The 23,371-nt window shown below is 41.5% G+C and overlaps 1 protein-coding gene across 3 annotated transcripts in view; it reads left to right on the top strand.

Moving 5' to 3' along the window:
* Positions 1–23,371, top strand: part of LOC149127575 (uncharacterized) — a 291,161-nt gene that overhangs the window by 240,148 nt on the left and 27,642 nt on the right. Inside the window, exon 2 of one of the 3 annotated variants that reach the window (XR_016231771.1) lies at positions 9,394–10,051. The exons of 1 other annotated variant lie outside the window; for it this stretch is intronic. Coding sequence is in view for 1 of the 2 variants with exons in the window: in XM_089329505.1 (XP_089185631.1) it covers positions 18,341–19,588 (1,248 nt within the window). In the remaining variant the exon portion in view is untranslated. Of the gene's footprint in view, positions 1–9,393; positions 10,052–17,963; positions 20,434–23,371 lie in introns of those variants that run through there. One more of the 3 variants, XM_089329505.1, reaches the window with a different exon arrangement.

The raw sequence follows: 23,371 nt of genomic DNA, 5'->3' as shown, positions 1-23,371 counted from the left end.
GGGAGAAAGAAAGACAGAGGCAGTCTTCCATCCCCTGGGTCACTCCCCAGATGGCTGAAATGTCCAGAGCTATGCCAATCTGAAGCCAGGAGCCAGGAGCTGCTTCTGGGTCTCCCACATGGGTGAAGGGGCCCAAGGACTTGGGCAACCTTCTACTGCTTTCCCAGGCCATAGCAGAGAACTGGATGGGAAGAGGAGCAGCCAGAACTGGAGCCGGCACCCATATGGGCTGCCGGCTTGAAACTTGATTTTTAAATGAGGAGTCCTTAAGGTTTAGGGAAGGAATTGCATTCATTTTTTTTTTAAACAGGCAGAGTGGACAGTGAGAGACAGAGAGAAAGGTCTTCCTTTTGCTGTTGGTTCACCCTCCAATGGCCGCCGCAGCCAGCATGCTGTACTGAACCGAGTTAATTAAACTATTTGATATGAAACATAAGGAATAGAATATAATTCTGTTTATTCATTCTTTAATGTACCCTAATGAACGCTTTAAAATTGAATGAATTGATGTGAAAGAAAATTAACAGATATGGGGCAGATATTTAACCTAATGGCTAAAATGCTAGGTAAAATGCCTATATCCAACGTTGGAGTACTGGACTTGATATATGACTCCAGTTCCCAACTCAAATTTCCTGCTAATTCAGACCCTTGGAGACAGCAATAATGTCTCAGTAATTTGTAATTTGTTACCCAGTCCTAGAGTGAGTCCCCAATTCCTGGCTATGAGCTCCTGGCTTTGGTACCAGGAGCTAAGGACTAGTACTTTACTTAGATAAAGACTAATACTAAAGATCATTTGCAGAGGAAACGAGTAGATGGCAATTCTCTCTCTCTCTCTCTCTCTATCAAAAATAAACATATTTCTCAGTACAAGAATATTTTACATTGTACCTACCTTCAAATTTCTGCCTATAGGATTATCAAAAATTCTTAAAGTCAAACCATTTTATAACTTGAAAAGTTATCAAACCAACTTTCCTATCTTGTTAAATTTATTGTGAATTATTTAATGATACAGTAAAGCTATCACATTTGACTTTGAATAAACCTCAAATGAATAAATATTATATCAGATGAAAGCAAATAATGGAGATGATATTTAAGATTACTATAGAGGTCCATAATCGGGGTTAAATTTTCATACTCAGTGTTCAGACTTACTTTTCAGCAGATGTGTGAAAACAAAAATCTTCTGATTTTATGCTATGTGTAAGCGGGGCTGTGTTAATTCATCTATAAAAGAAGCAAATTTCCACTTGAATGTAATTAGATAAATATAACTTTTTAAAAAATTTGTCTTTTTATGAAATATCAAAAAAAATTAGACCTTGGTCACCTATAGGTTCAATGTGAGTAGGAAATTGTGATTGTATGCTGAAACAAGGTGATGGACATCGATTACTTAGCTGTAGTTGTAGAAAGGCAGTATTTGAGCCAAAAAAGGTAGTAGTTCCATGCCTCCCATTATTCACTACCATTGTCAGACAACTTCAGGACTGTTATATTTCGGTGGAGAGAACTTAGAAGTTATGAAATGTGGCAAATTTGGGAAATTTGAGATGTTCAATCTAGAAGAAGTAAAAATTAACAGAAATGTGGTAGAGTTTTTAACAGGTTATTTGTAACATTTTTTACTTAGAGGCAGCTAGAAACAGAAGGAAACTTTAAATAAAATAAAATACACATTTAAGGTTTATGGGTAGGCAAGTTTGCCCCAACTGGGACTAAGAAATGTGAGTAACAGAGGTCAGTTCTCCATCACTACAAGGTTTTAGCAAATTTGAGATGAAGATCTAGTAGGGATTGTTTTGTGGGTGGGAATGGACCAGACAACCAATAATGTTACCTTCAATATTCAGGAATAGGGACTTCTAATATAAATATATATTAGATATATTTCTGATGTTCTGACATACTTTTTGAGATCCTGTCACTTAATTTGTCCTAATCTCTTAAGCAATAAAAAGTGATAGATTTTTATGAGAACACCCATGACATTAACATAATTTATGATATATGTGAATCACTCATTCATTTAAAATTTTTGGCACTTATTAAACATGCACCCAAACAAATGTTCCATATATTTTCTTTTTTTAAATATTTATTTATTTTTATTTGAAAATCACAGTTACATAGAAAGAGGAGAGGCAGAGAGAGAGAGAATTAAAGAGAGAGGTCTTTCATCAGATGGTTCACTCTCTTATTGGCCACAACAGCCTGAGCTGCACTGATCCAAAGCCAGGAGCCAGGAGCTTCTTCCGGTTCTCCCACATGAGTGCAGGGGTCCAAGGACTTGGGCCATCTTCTGCTGCTTTCCCAGGCCATAGTAGAGAGATGGATTGGAAGTGGAGCAGCCAGGTCTCGAATCGGTGCTCATATGGGATACCAGCGCTTCAGGCCGGGGCGTTAACTCACTGTACCACAGTGCCGGCCCCTCCATATATTTTCAGGTAATGTAATGAATCCAAACAACATTTCCAAAATGCACAAATTATTAATTTCATTTAAGATTAGGAAACTTTGATTTTGTGTAACTTACCTAAAATCACACATATAGCAAATAATATAGTGATGTTATTCTAAACAAAGCAGTGAAGGAATAAAATTGGAGGTGATATGGCCTTGTGACTTAAGGTGAAGGTGGCTGGATCTCAATCATGGCTTTGAAGACTCTAATTACTTCCCTCTTTCTGAACCCAGAGATGTCAGACCCAATTCATATTCATTGTGACAGAATCCAAAAAGCCTAATTAAAAATGTACAATAAGATACTTAACTGTGTATATATTCTGGAAATAGTCACAATAATACTCCTTACTCTTAAGCACTTTGGAATTAATAATTGGCAGCCACTTTGTTTATTACCAAGAGAAGTTATAGCCAAAAGGGTGGATATGTGGGAGGAGAATTGATTAATTTCCCTCTTTCTAGATTGCTATTTCTACATGTTAAATGGATCAGTAAGGATTTATGATAGTTCAACATGCAAATCATGGCCATGTTGGTGATCACAGAATCCAAGGAAGAAGGGTTAGATAAATTAAACACTTAATGCTCTTACTCTAAGATAACTGTGCTTTAATCTCTGATTGACAAATGCTGCTCGTCACAGGGCAGCAGGTCTGATAGAGTTCCTCAGGGCCAGCCTGGGGAGCTCGGGGGCCGAGTGGGATGATGAGATGATGAGTGTTGGCGACAAAGGAATCACACCAGAGCCAGGAGATCAGTTACCGCCCAGGGCGCAGCCGGGTTCTGGACTTTATTGGGAGGGGAAAAGCTTTTATAGACACAGAAAGGGGGCTGTCCAGGGCACAAGGGAACCCAGCCAACCAGCTGAAAGGGAAGGCAGGACAGGAGCAGGGCATGCCCTCAAGGGCCAATCACAGCCAAGGACTCATACTGTTCACAAGTACAGAAGTCTCCTGTCAGGCTAGGTACCTCCCCTGGGGGCCATCTTGGATTGCTGGAAATGCTGAGTCACTGGGATGTGGAAGTGCGGCAAACTCGAGCAAAGGCTTAGCAGCCTTGTCCAGTAAAGGCTTAGCGACTTTGTTTCCTTTTTGATTGGAGCACCCCGCAGACAAACTTGCATATATTAATATATTTATCTATTCATTGGCAAGTCTTGTGACCTGGTCCTCAAACATTTTCTTTTAAGTTGTTGACAACCTATATGCTAACTCATGGTCTTGAAATGTAGAAACTTAATTTTCTGGTTTATACAACTTATTAAAGGTGATCAGGAAGCCAAGTTTGGCTCCACAGCCCATTGAAAGCAATGTAAGTCAGGAATAAAATCACTAGAAACTGTCTTATGCTGAATTAAAAACTATTTACTTGAGAACAACTTTAAATTTTTGAACTTATAATGTTAAGGATAAAATAGAAACTTCTAAATTGCTAATGTGGCAATAGAATGAACTTGAATGATCAATCCAAGAAATTTTTACAAAGCCAGCCCTTTGGAAGTACCGTAAAGTATGCTGTTAAATTGTTACTGGATGTAATGCAAATCCAGGTTACCCATGCATGAAAGAGTTACAGTTGGCAAACAGTGTGTTATTTATTTTCTGGATAAGCCATCTATCAAACTAGTCTTTCCTCACTAAAATACACTCAAACACCATGGAGAAAAATAAACTGCTAGAGATGGAGAGTAATCCTGAGAACTTCTTTTCTGAACTTTAGTGGAATCAAGTGAAAATTAAAGTCCTCTGTAAATTAACAGCTTACTTGCTTGTCTAAACCAAATAAGAGGAGAATCTCATCTGGTTGCTAAGCAAAGAGCTAGCTGAATGCTTCTTGTCCTGTTTGATGAGGCTGTCACATGCCTTTTCTGAATCTCCTGCTATAAAACACACTCATTTAAATCTCAACATTGTAAAAATGGCAGCTTTTAGCTTGAAATCACCAGTTCTTCCAAATCTTATGGGTAGAATAAAATGGATGGATAAATCATTAGGTTGAAGTTACTGGAACCAAATGATCAATAGTGTAATTTTCCCAGTATATGGGGTGGTAGGGATTAGAAATAATACTATTTTATATTATAGAACTAAAATTATTCCAAAAACATCACTGTTTTGTTTATTTAATACTTAATAGATTAGGAGTGGTAGTGACTATTAATCTCACTCAACAATCTTGACCATGCAAGGATGTCCTGTTATTTTCTTTAAATCCAATGAAACACTACTTAAAGTTCCATCCAGCCATTTGAGGGGATTTTAAGACAAGAAATTCCCAATTACCTTGTACCTAGGGAAGAGCAAAAGTCATTCACATGAGTTATAAGATTGGTGCTGGCATGATGATTGGCCAAGAGACGCCAGAAGATTTGTGGTTTTTCTGTCTTTTTCACATTTTCACCAGTTGATTAGGTATTTAGCTGTCAACTAAGTTGTAAGGTTGCAGTCCACAATCTTGGTTGAATTTTGGAATTTGACCTCTAATCAAGAAATGGACTGAAAATAACTTAGTCACTCCTTGTAAGGTGTGTAGATAGAAGCAAAATCACCACTGAACTGATCAGAAAAATAGCAAAAACAAAAGTAAATAAATTAAAGTTACCTTAAAAAGTTTGTGGAAAAATAGTTAAGTAGTAATATAGATTTTCTTTTTAAAATTTTTTTTTGATTATTTGAAAGCGAGAGGAGTAGAGAGAGTGATTGATTAATTGACTGATTCATTCTACTTGCTGGCTTACTTCCCAAATACTCATAGCAACCAGGACTGGACCAAACATAAGCCAGGAGCCAGGAACTCAGTTCAGATCTCTGCACAGGTGGCAGGAACTCAAGTTCTTGGGCCATCATCTGCTGCTTCCTAGGTGTGCATTAGTAGGTAACTAGAATTGCATGTGGAGCCAGGACTCCAAATAAGCACTCCAACGTTGGATATAGTTATCCTGAATAGTGTCTTAGTCACTGCAGCAAACGTCTATTCTAATACACATTTACTGTGAACTTTCGGAAGAACCCTCATAATTCAATGAATGAGTACATTATTTTTTAGTTTTATCTTGAAGTAAATTTACATGTACAGAATAATTGTAAATAGCATCACTTCCATATTCCTTTCACCCTGCATCCCCTAGTGTTAACATATTATATAGCCAGAGTTAAATGACCAAAACCAGGGAATTAACACTGATACACTGCCATTAATTAAAATCCAGACTCTGTTCTGATTTTGACAGGTTTTCATTTTTTTTTCTTCTTGCCTTGACTCTATTATCTCCTCTAGTCTGTGACCATTCCTCTGAATTTTTTTAGGACCTTGAGATTTTTCATGAGGTTTGGTTTCTTAATTTATAGAATAATTTTCGTTTGATTCTATCTGACTTTTTTTCCCCATGGCATTATGCCTGTTTGTCAAGAACACCACAGAACAGGTCCTGTGCCCTTTCCAACATATATTAGAGGGCACATCCAGTCCATCAGTCTTACTAATGAATACTAGGCATGACCTAGTTAAGGTCCTTTCTACAATTTTGTGCTTCTCCACTGCAAGTTACTCTTATCCCTTTTGTAGTTCATAAATGTCTTTAGGGAAATATTTGACAGTATGTGAATGTACAAACTCTCCTCAAACTTTTACCAACTAATTTTAGGATCCAATCATTGATCATGCCTACAACAATTATTATTATGGTATTTGGTCAATGATAATTTTGTATTTTCCATATTCTTTCTACATTTATTGATTTGAATTCTTTAGTAAACAAAAGCTGGTCATTCTCATTTATTTATGTATCCAATTGTTTATGTCAGTATGAACTAATATATTATTATTTTATATTTCTTAACTCAATGATGTCAAAGGCTCAGAATTTCCAGCTGGTGCTGCGGCTTAAATAGGCTAATCCTCCACCTGCGGTGCCAGCACCCCGAGTTCTAGTCCCAGTCGGGGTGCTGGATTCTGTCCCGGCTGTTCCTCTTCCAGTCCAGCTCTCTGCGGTGGCCCGGGAGTGCAGTGGAGGATGGCCCAATTCCTTGGGCCCTGCACCTACATGGGAAACCTGCATGCAGTGCACTGGCCGCAGCAGCCATTGTGGGGTGAACCAACAGAAAAGGCAGACCTTTCTCTCTGTCTTTCTCACTGTCCACTCTGCCTGTAAAAAAAAAATTTCCAACTGTAGTCTGATTTTTTTTCACGTTCCACAGATTCTCTTTTCTACCATGACTATATTTGTCTCTCTGGCTCATTGCAGTGTGTCTGTGCATTCTGTCATTCTTTCATTTTTTAAAAATTTTCTTCTCAGGCTCAATGAAAGTCTTTTTTTTAAGTCTATATTTAATTTTCTACTTTCCTCTTCTTAAAATATTTCCTCTTCTCTTCTCCTTTCTAATTTTTTCCCATTTTTCTCCTTTTCCACCTTAACAACTATTACCTTGAGGGAAGGTGTGATAAGTTGAGATACTCTGTCTCATATGAAGAAAGATAAATTGCTTCTTTTCAGTTTTAAAAAATAATCAATTTATTCCTCTGACTTTCAAGATGAATGTGAGTGATTTAAAGGAGATGCTCCCCTGTTTTGGTCATCAATTTTCAAGTCACTGAGTAAGGTGACTGCTAATGACATTGATAATGGGTTATATTTCTTTTTGTTCTCTTATTATGGTTGAATCCAGAGAAGGAATGATGATGTTTTTGAACCATGACTGACTAATTTCATCAATCTTTGGACAAAACATAATTTATATGACATTCTCTTCTGTATGAAAATTAAAGCAAAATTTTGTCTTTTATAGCTCTGCATTGCAGTCAGTTAAAATGCCCATATAGTCTTATAGTTAAATCCACATTAAAAGTATAAATTTTCCTTATTCTATTCAGAGGTAATAAATATGGCTTTGTTTTCCAGATATATCAGAATATATGTGAATGATGTGTCTTTATTGTGGTTGTAGAAGAGAAATATTGAAAAGAATGGAAGGGTAAAGATTCCTGTCTCCCTCTCCGTCTCCCTCTCCGTCTCCGTCTCCCTCTCCCTCTCCCTCTCCCTCTCCCTCTCCCTCTCCCTCTCTTCCTCCCTTTCTCTCTCTCTCTCTCTCTGTTCTCTTTTTTTCTGTCTCTCTCTCTCCCCCCCCCCTCTCTGTTTGTTCCTTGGGAATTTCTAAACTAAGATTATTCAAGGGTTTTCTCATATTGGGAATAGCTAAAAATATCTTTTTAAAAGCAGAACTAATTTTTTGAAAGGCTGTTTCTAGGTACATTAGCAGAGAACTGGATCAGAAGCAGAGTAGTTGGAATCCATGCCAGTGCTCCAATATGGGATGCCAGCATTGCAGGAAATGGCTTAATCCACAAGGCCACAATACCAGCTCCTAAAAAAATTTACAAGGATGAGAAGTGGAAAGTAAGTTGTCAGTGAGGTGACAATCAATCAGTCATTTCTGGATTAATTGTATCAATATATTCTGCTTAGACAGTAGACTTAAATATTTGAAATTCTAAATGGCTTTGTTACATCTGATACTAAATAGAAGGCCTTTCAAGCTAAAGAGACTGTGATTTTGGAATTACATGATTCAAAACGTGTGAATGCCATTTCAAAGTACTTAAATTACTAAGAATAAAACTTAAAATGTATTTCAAAAGTAAATTTTAGTTAACATTTACTTTATTAAAAGTTCCCTAAATGTAAAAAACCTGGGACCATCCATTTAAATGCTAACAACCCAGAAAAATATATATTATGAGATTTGTTACCATTTAACAAGTCTTAATAATTATAATTGCAAAATATATTCATTCCCAACAGTAGACTTAATATGTAAAAGAAATATAGAGGACTTAGACTAAGCAAGGTTTAGCTTATAAATATTTATACCTAATAAATATACAGATATACATTAAAAACTGCTTAAGTGATCTCTTTATATATACCTTAATTTGTTTCCTCATTGATTTTTCTAATACCCTTTGAAAAATATATTAATACACTGTTTGAATTGAAATGTGAGGTGAAAGTTTTTCAGGCAGAATGTGTGTGTGGTAAGTGTGATACAGAAAACCCTTAGTAACACCACCAACAGTCTCTCCTCTCCATTTTACCATCTGTCTCTCAAAAGGACCACCTCACAGCCCAAAGGGCCCACTCTCCAGTCAGAAAATCTGTTATTAGAAGCCTTGATGATGTGGTTGAAAAGTCCAACAGACTGCCCAGGGAAGTAGCTCATAATGTGTAGTAAAGTAATGCTATAACACAAATTCCCACCCTGGTTCCCCATTAATCTGTAAATGTATAACATGTTGCCTCTTCTGCCTTTCTGGGTGGAGAAAACAAAACTGCAGTGTTTTACATGTCCAGGCTGCTCAACCATCCATGTCTGAGTCCTGTGAAGTAAGATGCCTTAATAAACTCATTCTTTGGAACTTCTTTCATCATTCAGTCTCAGAGTGCTTTCTCAACTTAGAGGCCATTATTTATTTGGTTGACAGATAAGCTTGGGTATGTTTTTTGATGATTAGTTTATAAAGTCAACACTCTCCATGAATTAAATGTTAATTTAAGAACACCAAAATATTCATAAAAATATACTTAGAGTATATGATAAAAAATATAATACTTAAATGTATTGGAAAAAATATAGTGAAATAACATTTTGATATTTTCCTTAACCTATTTGGCAAGTTGAGTTCAAGAATATATCTCTAAATTGAAAGTTTAACAGGTATATTTGTAGCTTTTTTATGTACTTGTGAAATTTTTTTGGTTTATATTCCTGATAGTGAGAAAATGAGGACTGTAGTGAGTTGAATAACAAATCATAGTTAAATGGCTTCCAGTTCTTTGCTTTTGCCAATTTGAAGTGAGAAAATTACAAATGCCTCAATATTTTTAAATGTTTATTCATTTTTATTTATTTGAATGGCAAGAAGAAGAGGGGAGAAGAGAGAGTGAGTGAGTTCTTCCATCCACTGCTTCACTGCCAAATGTCAGCAACAGCCACGGCAAGGACAGGCCAAACCAAGGATCCAGTAACTCCATCCAGCTCTTCCATGTGGGTGACAGGAACACAAGCACTTGAGCAATTATCTGCTGCTTCCAAGGAATATGAGGAGTAAGCTGAGTTGGAAGGCAGAGGCACTTGATCCTGGCCACTCTAGTATGGGGTCCATGTGTTCCAAGTGGTGGTTCAAACTGCTGCACCACAACACCTGCCTCCTGAAAATATGTTTTGATTATATATTACCACAATTTCAGTCTCCAGAGATCTGTCTACCAGTAAATAACTTCTTGTGTCAGACATTTGGCTTAGCACTTAAGATGCTGAATGTGATGCTTGAATCTCATATCAGAATACCTGGATTGGATTGTCAATGCTGCTTCCAGTTCCAGCTTCCTGCTAATGCACACTCTGGGAGGTGGCAACTCATAGATCAAGTGGTTGGGTCCCTGACAGCCTCGTGTTGGATCCGGATTGTTATCCTGGCTCCTGCCTTCAGCAGGGACCAGGCCCTGCTCTTCCAGGCATTTAAGGAATGAATTAGCAGAAGGTAATTTTGTCTCTGTCCATCTATCAGTCTGTCTCTCTCTTTCTGTTTCTGCCTCTCAGGTGAATAAATACATTTCAAAAATAATTTCTAATAATATATCATTGTGATTATTTAATTTATTTATTTATTTAAACTTTTATTTTATAAATATAAATTTCCAAAGTATAACTTTTGAATTATAGCGGTTTTTCCTCCCATAACCTCCCTCCCACCCTCAACCATCCCATCTCCCACTCCCTCTCCCAATCTTCATCAAGATTCATTTTCAATTATCTTTATATACAAAATATCAACTTAGTAAATACTAAGTAAAGATTTTAAGAGACTACACCCACACAGACACACAAAGAATAGAGTACTTTTTGAGTAGTAGATTTACCATTAATTCACATAGTACAACACATAAGGACAGTGATTCTGCATGGGGAGTAGGTGTCATTGATTTAACAAGTGACACTCTTATTTATGACATCAGTAATCACTCCAGGCTCTTGTCATGAGCTTCCAAGGCTATGGAAGCCTCTTGAGTCCACAAACTCTGACATTATTTAGACAAGGCCATAGTCAAATGGGAAGTTCTCTCCTCCCTTCAGAGAAAGGTACTGCCTTCTTTGATGGCCCATTCTTTTCACTGGGATATCATTTACAGAGATCTTTCATTTAGGTCATTTTTTTGTCACAGTATCTTGGCTTTCCACACCTGAGAAACTCTCATGGGCTTTTAAGTCAGATCTGAATGCCTTAAGGGCTGATTCTGAGGCCAGAGTGCTGTTTAGGATATCTGCCATGCTATAAGTCTGCTGTGTATCCCGCTTCCCATGTTGGATCATTCTCTCCTTTTAAATTTTATCAGTTATTAATAGCAGACACTAATCTTGTTTATGTGATCCCTTTGACACTTAATCATATCATTATGATCAATTATGAACTGAAACTGATCACTTTGACTAGTAAGATGGCATTGCTACATGCCACTTTGATGGGATTGATTTGGAATCCCCTGGAACGTTTCTAGCTTTACTATTATGGGTAAATCTGAGTGAGCATGTGCTGAACTGTGCATCTCCTCCCTCTCTTATTCCCACTCTTGTATTTAACAGGGATCACTTTTCATTTAAAATTTAAACACATAAGAATAATTGTGTGTTAATTACAGAGATCAACCAGTGGTATAAAGTAGAACAAAAAATACTAAAAGGAATAAAATAGTAAGTTATTCCTCGACAGTCAGGACAAGGGTTGATCAAGTCATTGTTTCTCATAGTGTCCGTTTAACTTCTACAGGTTTCCTTTTAGGTGCTCAGTTAGTTGTCACCGATCAGGGGGAACATATGATATTTCTTACTTTGGGACTGGCTTATTTCACTCAGCATGATGTTTTACAGATTCCTCCATTTTGTTACAAATGACCAGATTTCATTTTTTTTTTACTGCTGTATAGTATTCTACAGAGTACATATGCCATAATTGCTTTATTCAGTCTTCTGTTGAGGGGCATTTATTTTGATTCCAATTCTTAGCTATTGTGAATTGAACTGCAGTAAACATTGAATTGCAGACAGCTCTTTTATTTGCCAATTTAATTTCCTTTGGGTAAATTCCAAGGAGAGGGATGGCTGGGTCATGTATAGAGCTATATTTAGGTTTCTGAGCAATCTCAAAACTTTCTTCCAGATGTTGGCACCGTGGCTCACTTGGTTGTTCCTCCAGCTGTGGGGCTGGCATTCCATATGCATGCCGGGTTCTAGTCCTGGTTGCTCCTCTTCCAGTCCAGCTCTCAGTTGTGGCCCCTGTACCTACATGGAAGACCAGGAGGAAGTACCTGTCTCCTGGCTTCGGATTGGTATAGCAGCTCCAGCTGTGGCGGCCATTTGGGGGGTGAACCAATGGAAGGAAGACCTTTCCCTCTCAGTCTCTCTCTCTTACCATCTAACTCTATCTGTCAAATTTTAAAAAAATAAAAAAAACCTGTCTTCCATATGGCTTTACCAGTTTGCATTCCCAAAAATAGTGGCTTAGTGAGACTATTTCCCCACATCCTCACCAGCATCTGCTGTTAGATGATTTCTGGATGTAAGCCATTCTAACTGGGGTGAGGTGAAGCCACATTGTGGTTTAGATTTGCATTTCCCTGATTGTTGGGGAATAGTCCACGGTGGTATCGCTAGGCAGAGGTTTTTAGTTTCGGTTTTGTCTGGGGGGGTTTTCCTAAGGGCGGGGCTCTCCCGAGGCGGAGGGATCCAGGTCGCGGTAAATAACAAGATGGTGCCAGGACCCCCGCAGTGAGTCTGCCTGCCTGCTGCATGACACCTCACCTGATTGGCCGAACGATGCGTGCCTTTCACGTGAACAGAGACCGGATTGGTGTGCTCGATGCATGGACTCTAGCTTGCTCCTGATTGGTCGCATTTTGTATATAAGCCGCGGGTATAAGGAGGAAGCTCTCTTTGTCTCCTCTCCTTTCCTCCTCCCTCTGTCACATTTACTTTCTCTAATAAAAAGTCTACTGAAGATGGATAAACCGTCGTTGCGGGCCCTGGGTTGAGTCTGCTGGCCAGACTCCCCGAGACGCTCGCGGCAAGTGGTGCCGTGACTTGGATTCCTCTGCGAGGGACAAGCGGCGGAAGAAGGTAAGAAAACTTAAAACGTACATATACGGAAATCTAGGGGATAAAGCCTAGGACCACTGCGGTTTTGAGTAAGCAAATCAGGTTGCAACCATGGGAAATACACCCTCAGTTGCAAAAATGCGGCTGCTCCTCAACCGATTGTTGAGAGCAACGGGGACGCCCGTCAAAGCTGCAACTGTCTGCTCTTTCACCAGAGCAGTGGCGAAAGTTTTGCCATGGTTCATAGAAGGAGGGGATTTATCAAGGGAAAACTGGCGCACAGTAAAAAGGGAACTGCACACCGCTAAAGTTGAAGAAACAGTCTTATGGATGTGGTTCTTGGTTGATAACGCTTTGGCTACAGACGCAGAAACTATAGGGCAATTGCTAGATGAAGGTTTAAAAGTTTTAGAAAAGATAGGCAAGGATTCCAAGGATAGCAGCAGCAAAGATTTGGAGGAGGAAAGTGGTGCTGGTGGAGGGACGCCAAATAAAAAGAGCGTCCCTCCCTCTGATATCTCCCCACCACTTTATCCTCCACTGCCTTCCGTCCCGCCTTACCCTGAGGACTCTACCCACTGTTGCTGCCTTGCTAGCAGTGCCCCACAGTGGCGCCCCATTGTACTCGGTTTGGGGAAGACAGCAGTGAAGGAAAAGGGAAGGGCCATGACTCCCATTGACCCAGAGGAGGAGGAGCAAGACAGCCCTGTCGGCAGGGGAATCCAATCGCACCGAGGGCCAATTCCAGATTGGTCACAATTCTATAAACCACAACAGATATTCCCAGTATTCATAGATCAACAGGGCAATAGAGGTTAGACACCGGTGGACTTTAAACTTCTTAAGGAATTGCAGCAAGCAGTACAACTTTATGAGCCCCATACAAATTTTACTAAGGCAGTCCTTGAAGGCATGGGATCAGGAGGCCTTATAGTGGAAGATTGGAGAAACATAGTTAAGGCAGTTTTTTCAGGGGGTGACTATCTTCTATGGGCCGCAGCTTATTGGGAGCTAGCAAAAAAACAGGCACTGGCCAATAGAGCCAACGGGCGACCTGCTTGGAACGAGGATATGTTAACTGGTGAAGGAGCATTTGACACCGAGGATGCGCAAGCGCGGTGCCCAAATGAAGTACTGATGCAGGTCAGGGACATAGCTCTTTGGGCTTGGAAAGTGGTCCCAAAAAGGGGAGAGGTTAAACACAGTCTTTTTTTTTTTTTTTTTTTTTTTTTGACAGGCAGAGTGGACAGTGAGAGAGAGAGACAGAGAGAGAAAGGTCTTCCTTTGCCGTTGGTTCACCCTCCAATGGCCGCCGCTGCAGCCTGCGCACCGCGCTGATCCTGGCAGGAGCCAGGAGCCAGGTGCTTTTCCTGGTCTCCCATGGGGTGCAGGGCCCAAGCACCTGGGCCATCCTCCACTGCACTCCCTGGCCATAGCAGAGAGCTGGCCTGGAAGAGGGGCAACCGGGACAGAATCCGGCGCCCCAACCGGGACTAGAACCCGGTGTGCCGGCGCCGCAAGGTGGAGGATTAGCCTATTGAGCCACGGCGCCGGCTAAACACAGTCTTACAAAAATAATCCAAGGTCCCAATGAACCATATGCAGACTTTATTAACAGACTGTTTGAGGCTGCAGGCAATTTGTTTGAGTCGGTGGATGAAGCCGCCCCTTTGTTGAGGAGATTGGCCTATGAACAAGCTAATAAAACATGCCGTATGGTGCTTAGACCCTGGCAGCATAAAGACATTCCCACTTTCATAAAAATATGTTGGGATGTGATGGATGATATTGCGTCCGGAGCCCATGCCACCATGGCTATGGCAAAAACTATACGAGGTAATAGGCATAAATGTTTCAACTGTGGCAAAGAGGGCCACTTAAAAAAGGATTGCAGGGAAACTAGGACACAGGGCCGGCAACCAGGACTATGCCCCAGATGTGGAAAAGGAAACCACTGGGCCAATGAATGCTACTCAAAAATGGACAAAGCAGGCAATCCCTTAGAACAAAAGACAGACAAATGCTCTCAGTCGCCAAAAAACGGGAACCAGGCCCCAGCGCCCCGGGGCCCCAAACAATAGTGGGTGCGAAAGACTCGGGAAAACAACAACCAACAGGTATATCCTGTTTCGAGCTCCGAGCCACAACTGCCTCAATATTAACCCCCTCAGTGGGAACGCAGGCAGTGGAGGTAGAGCCAACCACATGACAAGCCCCCTTGCAAGGTGTAGCACTTGTCATTGGCAAAGCCACCAATTCACTTAAAGGGCTCCAGATTGTCCCAGGATTACTGACTTTCCCGCAAGAGAAATTAAAAGTGTGCTGGGGCTGTGCTAATCGAGCCAGGGCAGCCTCTTGCTCAAGCGCTCCATTGGCCTACCGTTGCAGACTATAGGGGGAAGCAGGGAATTCACCTTGCGGCCTTAACTATGACATTGGATAATTGACCTATTTGGGCCTTAACAATTAAAGGAAAGACTATTAGGGGATTATTAGATACTGGGACCAATGTGAGCATTATTGCACGGAAGGATTGGCCCTCCTCCTGGCCCCTGCAGGAGTTAGACAATACGCTTGTAGGATTAGGAATGACGGAAGCACCACCCAGGAGCGCAGAAGTCCTAGAATGGCAGGATGAAGAACAACATAAGGGACAGTTTCAACCATACGTATGTAACCTCCCCATCACGCTGTGGGGGAGAGAAGTACTGTTACAATTAGGACTCACACTCACAGATGATGACAGTAAAGCTGGCGTGGGCTGGCAGATGATGGCAAAAATGGGATACAAACAAGGAGGCTTAGGTAAACATGGACAAGGCGTAGTTGAGCCAGTCAAAATGAAACAAAGGAAAGACAGGTCAGGACTGGGTTTTCAAAAGGGGCCACTGAACAGCAGCCAATTCCCTTAACATGGCTTACGGACACCCCAGTGTGGATTCCACAGTGGCCCCTACCTTTTCCTAAGTTGGCTGCTGTTAAACAATTGATTAAAGAACAATTAGAGGCAGGACATTTGATGAGATCCACCTCGCCATGGAACACACCCATCTTTATAATAAAAAAGAAATCTGGTAAATACCATCTTCTTCATTATCTCAGAGCCATTAATCGGCAGATGCAGCCTATGGGAGCCCTGCAACCAGGCCTCCTGGTGCCAACTATGATACCTCAAAACTGGAAAGTGCTAGTAATAGACCTAAAAGATTGCTTCTTTTCCATTCCACTTCACCCACAAGACACCTGATGCTTTGCCTTTACAATTCCCACTGAAAATCACATTATGAGTGGAGAGTCTTACCACAAGGCATGACAAATAGTCCTACTCTATGTCAATTATATGTGGCACAGGCGATCTTACCAGTAAGACAACAATTTCCTGAGATTAAAGTGCTACATTATATGGATGATATCCTCCTTGCCACTCAGGACAACCACACCATGCTGACGGCATTTACTGCCTTGCAAAAACAACTCACTAATAATGGTCTATAAATAGCTCCAGAAAAAATTCAATCTCAAACTGTTGTACAGTACTTGGGCCTAAAAGTAACCCCCATTAAGGTCATGCCTCTTGATTTTAATATTTCAACACATGACATAAAAACATTCAATGATCTCCAAAGGCTCTGTGGACACTTAAATTGGATACGACCTTACTGTAAATTAACCACTGAAGAGATGCAACCTCTATTTCGACTTCTAGAAGGGGATTCTAATCTTAATTCTCCCAGGCAATTGACCCCTCAGGCAAAAGAGGTGATCTTCATGTTCGAACAAAGACTCAAAATCACTGCCATGCAGCATTGTGACCCTGCCCAAGAAATTCAAATTTTGATTTTCATAGAGTTTAACTACCCATATGCCCTACTCTGGCAAGGAAGGCCACTCTTGTTCATATATCCTCATAATCATTTACCAAAAGTAATACTCCCATATGGAGAAGCATTGGGAAACCTGGCTATACAGGCTGCCAACAAGGCTTTAGAACTTTCAGGACGTGTGCCACACTGATGTGTGACACCATTTGACTCTCAAGTAATTAGGGAATGGGGCAAGGAAGTTTGGCAATGGGCTCATATGATGGCACACTTAAATATAGAAATTTATAATCATTATCCCAGTCATCCCTTTATTTCATTCTATAAAAATGTACCTGTACATTACTTCAAAAGGGTGTATAACAACCCTATTACAAATGCCCCAATAGCCTTTACTGATGGTGCAAAAGGAGGCACCAGAGCTGCGGTAGTCGGTACTCAACGTCATTTCGTACTTACTATGTCTCCATCCCCTCAGCATGCGGAACTAGCCATAATATCAAAAATATTGCTTCTCTACACACAACCTATTAATGTCCTATCCGACAGTGCCTATGTAGTTAATGCTGTCAAACTAATGTCATCCCCTGTTATATTATCCCGTCATTCCACTGTTTTCCCTTATCTAGACGCTGTTCATCAGGCTATATACACCCGAGTCACTCCTCTATTTATAGGGCATATTAGAGCTCATTCTCAGCTACCTGGTCCCCTAGCCGTAGGCAATCACTTAGCCAATCAATAGTCTCGCTTCCAACTTGCATGCTCAGCCCTAGAATTAGCAAAAGAGTTTCACCAAAAACGGCATGTAAATAGCCTAACCCTCAGCAAAAGGTTTAACATTCCACTTGCCAAGGCCAAAGACATTGTCCGTACCTGTGAGCAATGCGTGATACATGTTCCTCTGCCTGAACCTACAGGGGCTAACCCCAGAGGATTGTATCCCTGTCACATTTGGCAAATGGACGTCACTCACATACCTTCATTTGGCAGAGTTAATTGTGTTCACGTCACTGTGGACACATACTCAGGTGTGGTCATGGCTTCGGCCATGGCCAAAGAATCCACCGCTTGTGTCGTTCAACATTGTTTACAATGTTTCGCCACCTGGGGAACCCCACAAGTCATTAAAACAGACAATGGTCCCGCTTACACCTCTGCAAAATTTCGAGATTTCTTAATACAATTCGGCATCCAACATGTAACTGGAATTCCCTATAATCCACAGGGTCAAGGCATAGTAGAACGTACCAATCAGTACCTAAAACTTATCATTAATAAACAAAAAGGGGGAGTAGGAGTATTATCCTCCTCACCCAAAGATATCTTGAACACAGCCCTCTATACCATAAATTTTTTAAATCAGAAATTGGATGGCACCACTCCAGCCGAACGGCATGCACGTTCTGCTGAGAAGCCAAGTAAAGAATGGGTGATGTGGAAGGATCCACAGGATAATCAATGGAAAGGCCCGTTCCCGATATTATGACCGGTGCGAGGCACAGTCTGTTTTCTCCCACAGGACGCCACATGACCAGTGTGGACCCCGGAAAGAAGGACAAGGAGATTAGACAAGCCATCGAAGGACGATGCTTACCATCTAGAACAGGACGAGATCACTGACGCACCACCTCCTCCTGAAGATCCTCTTATCCACCGCAACCAGCAGCTCTGAGGAGGGCAACCACTACTGGGGGCTCCTTCGGGCACTCCCTTTTCCTCTCCCTTTATCTAACTCTTCCAAGATCCTCCCCTTAATGTACTTAGCCAATGCTACTCTTGGTCAGCGCTACAACGTTCAGGCTGCTGACCCAGTAGCTTCGCCTAACTCTGCTTACGCTAGCCTGACTCTCACCTATCTCTAGCCGGATCTCTTTGCTTTCAGATAAGCAAGGATGTATGGATGAGTGCGGGTTTAATCACACCCACCCTTCACCATGCATTGTTTTACTCCCTTTTGTTCTCAGCGATTTTGTCAATGTTTCCCACTCCAACTCTTCATGTCAGAATAATTCCGGCAACGTGGCCTCTTTCTCCTCTAATAGCATTCCACTGCGTTGTCTCCACTGCACTTCTAACAAGCCTTTACCTATTGTAGACCCCATCCAGCATTGTAAATCCCCAGTCAACCCTGTACGCCCCGCTTTCTCATCTTGCTTATCTAGCACGGTTCGCGCGCAGTTAGGTCATGGATTCTTTCTCACTCGCCACGCATTATTCAGGGGCTGGACAGCCCTCAATAATTCAGTCATTACCCGCTTTACTACTACCAATGTGACCTGTTCCAATCCTCATTCCAATAACACCCACATACAGCCTCTCAGTAACAGCATACAGGCTTGGTCCAACCAAAATATGTTTGAAACCGATGAGGATGGTAGTGTGTGGGACCCATTTGTCATGTGTAATGCTGCTGGAGCTTGTACAGATATCACACCCTTACTTTTCCTTAAAGGATTCCATTGGGCTAACGGCACCTTCTGCGGCTCATACTACCAACCTGCTAACCTAACGTTAAAGTACTATAACACATCCCATAAAGCTGAAGGCAGGGTCAATTCTCCTGTGTGCCTGAGCATGCCTTTTCTTTGGTATGTTTGTCAAGACATTAATGGTACTTGTTTTTCAGGAAATCTGACTAACTGCTGGGATGGGAACCACACGGCTGTCGTGGTTCACATTCCAACCTGGGTCCCAGTACGGGTACCAGTACGTGAGCAGGACTTTGCAGTCGCCCTCCGCAACCGGAGAGACTTTGGTGCCACCACCATCGTTGTAGCTGTTATTGCAGCCTTGTCAGCCGGCACGGCGGCCATCGGTATGGCGGTCTCTCAGGCTTCCACCCTATCCACACTGGATAACATTACTAAGGACACGGCCGTGGCACTGGAACATCAACAAGAAATGGACCTACACCTCTATACCAGCCTCCAAATGCTAAATCAGCGTGTAGATGTTATGCAGGAAGAGCTGGACTTATTGGGGGCTCTTGCGGGCATGCCGTGCTTACTTCAATCCGTGTCCACTTGTGTTACTCCCTTTAAAGCAGCAGAATTTTCTCATTTAGCCAATGACTCTAAAGCTTTTGGAAAAATGATAAATACTACATGGAATAGCAATTTCACTCTGCTGTTAGATAAGCTGTGACGTGATATATTACGGTTAAGGGAAACCTCTCCTTCTGGTACAACTATATGGTCACCCTTTGCGACCCTAGGGTCCTGGTTCAGCAAATCCTGGAACACGGTTAAAGAATGGGTGGCCATCGGGGCCCTGTTTATTGTGGTACCCTTGTTTGGTTCTGGGTTACTTCACCTCCTGATCTCCATTATATGCCGCCATAGGCAAACACAGCTGGTAGTTAAACAAGCCATGTTAGCAATGCACAAACAATACCCCATGACTAACCCCCAAGCAGGAGTGTGGCTTAGCATGTTGGAACAGTAGTCAAAGACAGGTAAGTTCTGGGAAGCATGCCGAGCAACCTAAGACAGGGCGGAGGGGCATGCTCCCCACCGACCCCATGACGGGTACGCCGGTATTGCGCTCCTGGTCGCCTAAGACAGACACGTTTCCATGCCATCAATTTAAAATAAAAAGGGGGAGATGTCGGGGAATAGTCCACAGCGGTATCGCTAGGCGGAGGTTTTTAGTTTCAGTTTTGACTGGAGGACTTTCCTACGGGCGGGGCTCTCCCGAGGCAGAGGGATCCAGGTGGCGGTAAACAAGATGGCAGCAGGACCCCCGCAGTGAGTCTGCCTGCCTGCCTGCTGCATGACACCTCACCTGATTGGCCGAACTATGCGTGCCTTTCACGTGAACAGAGACCGGATTAGTGTGCTCAATGCATGGACTCTAGCTTGCTCCTGATTGGTCGCATTTTGTATATAAGCCGCGGGTATAAGGAGGAAGCTCTCTTTGTCTCCTCTCCTTTCCTCCTCCCTCTGTCACGTTTACTTTCTCTAATAAAAAGTCTACTGAAGATGGATAAATGTTCGTTCTTTTCTCGCCCAAGAAACCGTCATTGCGGGCCCTGGGTTGAGTCTGGCGGCCAGACTCCCCGAGACGCTCGTGGCACCTGATTGCTAGTGATCCTGAACGTATTTTCATATTTCTGTTGGCCATTTGGATTTCCTCTTTTGAAAAATGTCTATTGAGGTATTTGGCCCATCTCTTTTTTTCTTTTTTTTCAATTTTTTTTTTTTTTGACAGAGTGGACAGTGAGAGAGAGAGACAGAGAGAAAGGTCTTTCTGTGCCGTTGGTTCACCCTCTAATGGCCGTTGCTGCTGGCGCGCTTCGACTGTCACACCATGCTGACCCAAAGCCAGGAGCCAGGTGTTTCTCCTGGTCTCCCATGTGGGTTCAGAGCCCAAGCACTTGGGCCATCCTCCACTGCACTCCCTGGCCACAGCAGAGAGCTGGCCTGGAAGAGGGGCAATCGGGAAGGAATCCGGTGCCCCAACCAGGACTAGAACCCGGTGTGCCAGCGCCGCAAGGCGGAGGATTAGCCTAGTGAGCCGCAGCGCCAGCTCCTTCGCTTTTTTTTTTTTTAACTTTTATTTAATGAATATAAATTTCCAAAGTACAGCTTATGGATTGCAATGATTCCCCCCCCATAACTTCCTTCCCACCCGCAATCCTCCCCTTTCCCACTTCCTCTCCCCTTCCATTCACCTCAAGATTCATTTTCAATTCTCTTTATCTACAGAAGATCAGTTTAGCATATATTAAGTAAAGATTTCAACAGTTTGCACCCACATAGAAACACAAAGTGAAATATATTGTTTGAGTACTAGTTATAGCATTAAATCACAATGTACAGCACATTAAGGACAGAGCTCCTACATGAGGAGTAAGTGCACAGTGACTCCTGTTGTTGACTTAACAAATTGACACTCTTGTTTCTGGCATCAGTAATCACCCTAGGCTCTTGTCATGAGTTACCAAGGCTATGGAAGCCTTTTGAGTTCACTGACTCTGATCATATTTAGACAAGGTCGTAGTCAAAGTGGAAGTTCTCTCCTCCCTTCAGAGAAAGGTACCTCCTTCTTTGATGACCTGTTCTTTCCACTGGGATCTCACTCGCGGAGATCTTTCATTTAGGTGTTTTTTTGTGTGTGTTTTTTTTTTGTTGTTGTTGTTGTTGTTTTTTGCCAGAGTGTCTTGGCTTTCCATACCTGAAATACTCTCATGGGCTTTTCAGCCAGATCTGCATACCTTAAGGGCTTATTCTGAGGCCAGAGTGCTGTTTAGGACATCTGCCATTCTATGAGTCTGCTGTGTATCTCACTTCCCATGTTGGATCGTTCTCTCCCTTTTTTATTCTATCAGCTAGTATTTGCAGACACTAGTCTTGTTTATGTGATCCCTTTTGGCCCATCTCTTAAGTGGGTTGTTTGCTCCTGGCTGGCTGGTTGGGACTGGCCCATCTCTTAAGTGGGTTGTTTGCTTTGATGATGTGGAGTTTCTTGATCTCTTTGTAGATTTTGGTTATTAGTCCTTTATAGGTCCCATAATTTACTATTTTTTTCCCATTCTGTTGATTGCCTCATCAATTTCCTGTTTCTTTTGCAGTACAGAAACTTCTCATTTTGATGTAATCCCAATTGTTAATTCTGGCTTTGAATGTCTGTGCCTCTGGGGTCTTTTCCAAGAATTCTTTGCCGGTGCCTATATCTTGCAGGGTTTCTCTGATGCTCTCTAATAATTTGATGGTGTTGGGTCTTAGATTTAGATCTTTAATCCATGTTGAATGGATTTTTGTGTAAGGTGTAAGGTAGGGGTCTTGCTTCATGCTACTGCATGTGGAAATCCAGTTTGCCAAGCACCATTTATTGAATAGACTGTCCTTGCTCCGGGAATTCATTTTAGATCCTTGATCAAATATAAGTTGGCTGTAGATGTTTGGATTGATTTTTTGGTGTATTTATTTTTTTCCATCTGTTTCTGTACCAGTACCATGCTGTTTTGATAACAACTGCCCTGTAGTATATCCTGAAATCTGGTATTGTGATGCCCCCAGCTTTGTATTTGTTGTACAGTATTGCTTTAGCTACTCGAGGTCTCCTGTGTCTCCATAAGAATTTCAGCATCATTTTTTCAAGATCTGAGAAGAATGTCATTGATATTTTGATTGGTATTGCATTGAATCTATAAATTGCTTTTGGGAAAATGAACATTTTGATGATATTGATTCTTCCAATCCAGATCATGGAGGAATTTTCCATTTTCTGGAATCCTCTTCTATTTCTTTCTTTAAGATTTTGTAATTCTGATCATAGAGATCTTTGACATCCTTGGTTACATGTAATCAAAGGTATTTGATTGCTTTTGTAGCTATTGTGAGAGGATTGATCTTAGAAGTTCCCAATCCCAAAGGGACAAATACCACTTGTTCTCCTTGATAAGTGACAACTAAATGAGCACCAAAAAGGAAACCTGTTAAAGTGAAATAAACACTATCAGAAATGGTGACTTGATCAGCCCTCACTCTGACTGTTGATGAGCAACTTGATATGTTATCCCTCTTAGTATTTTTTTTGTTTGTTCTACTTAATACTTTTGGTTGAATACTGTAATCAATACACAATTCTTCTTAAGTGCTGAAACTTAACTGAAAAGTGATCACTGTTAAATATAAGAGTGGGAATAAGAGAGGGAAGAGATGTGCAATTTGGGACACGCTCAAGCTGACTTACCTCAAATGTCAGAGTTAGAAACATACCAGGGGATTCCAATTCAATCCCATCAAAGTGGCATGTACCAATGCCATCTCACTAGTCCCAGTGATCAATTTCTGTTCACAATTGATCATAATGATAGGACTAAGAACCAAAGGGATCACCTAAACAAGAATAGTGTCTGCAAATACTAGCTGATAGAATCAAAAAGGGAGAGAATGATCCAACATGGGAAGTGAGATACACAGC

The sequence above is a fragment of the Oryctolagus cuniculus genome, chromosome 3, assembly GCF_051225735.1.
Source record: "Oryctolagus cuniculus isolate XC-2025 breed Fujian yellow rabbit chromosome 3, ASM5122573v1, whole genome shotgun sequence".
NCBI classification, from domain to species: domain Eukaryota; kingdom Metazoa; phylum Chordata; class Mammalia; order Lagomorpha; family Leporidae; genus Oryctolagus; species Oryctolagus cuniculus.
The sequence above is the reverse complement of the archived record's forward strand: the minus strand, read 5'-3'. Positions and strand labels throughout refer to the sequence as shown.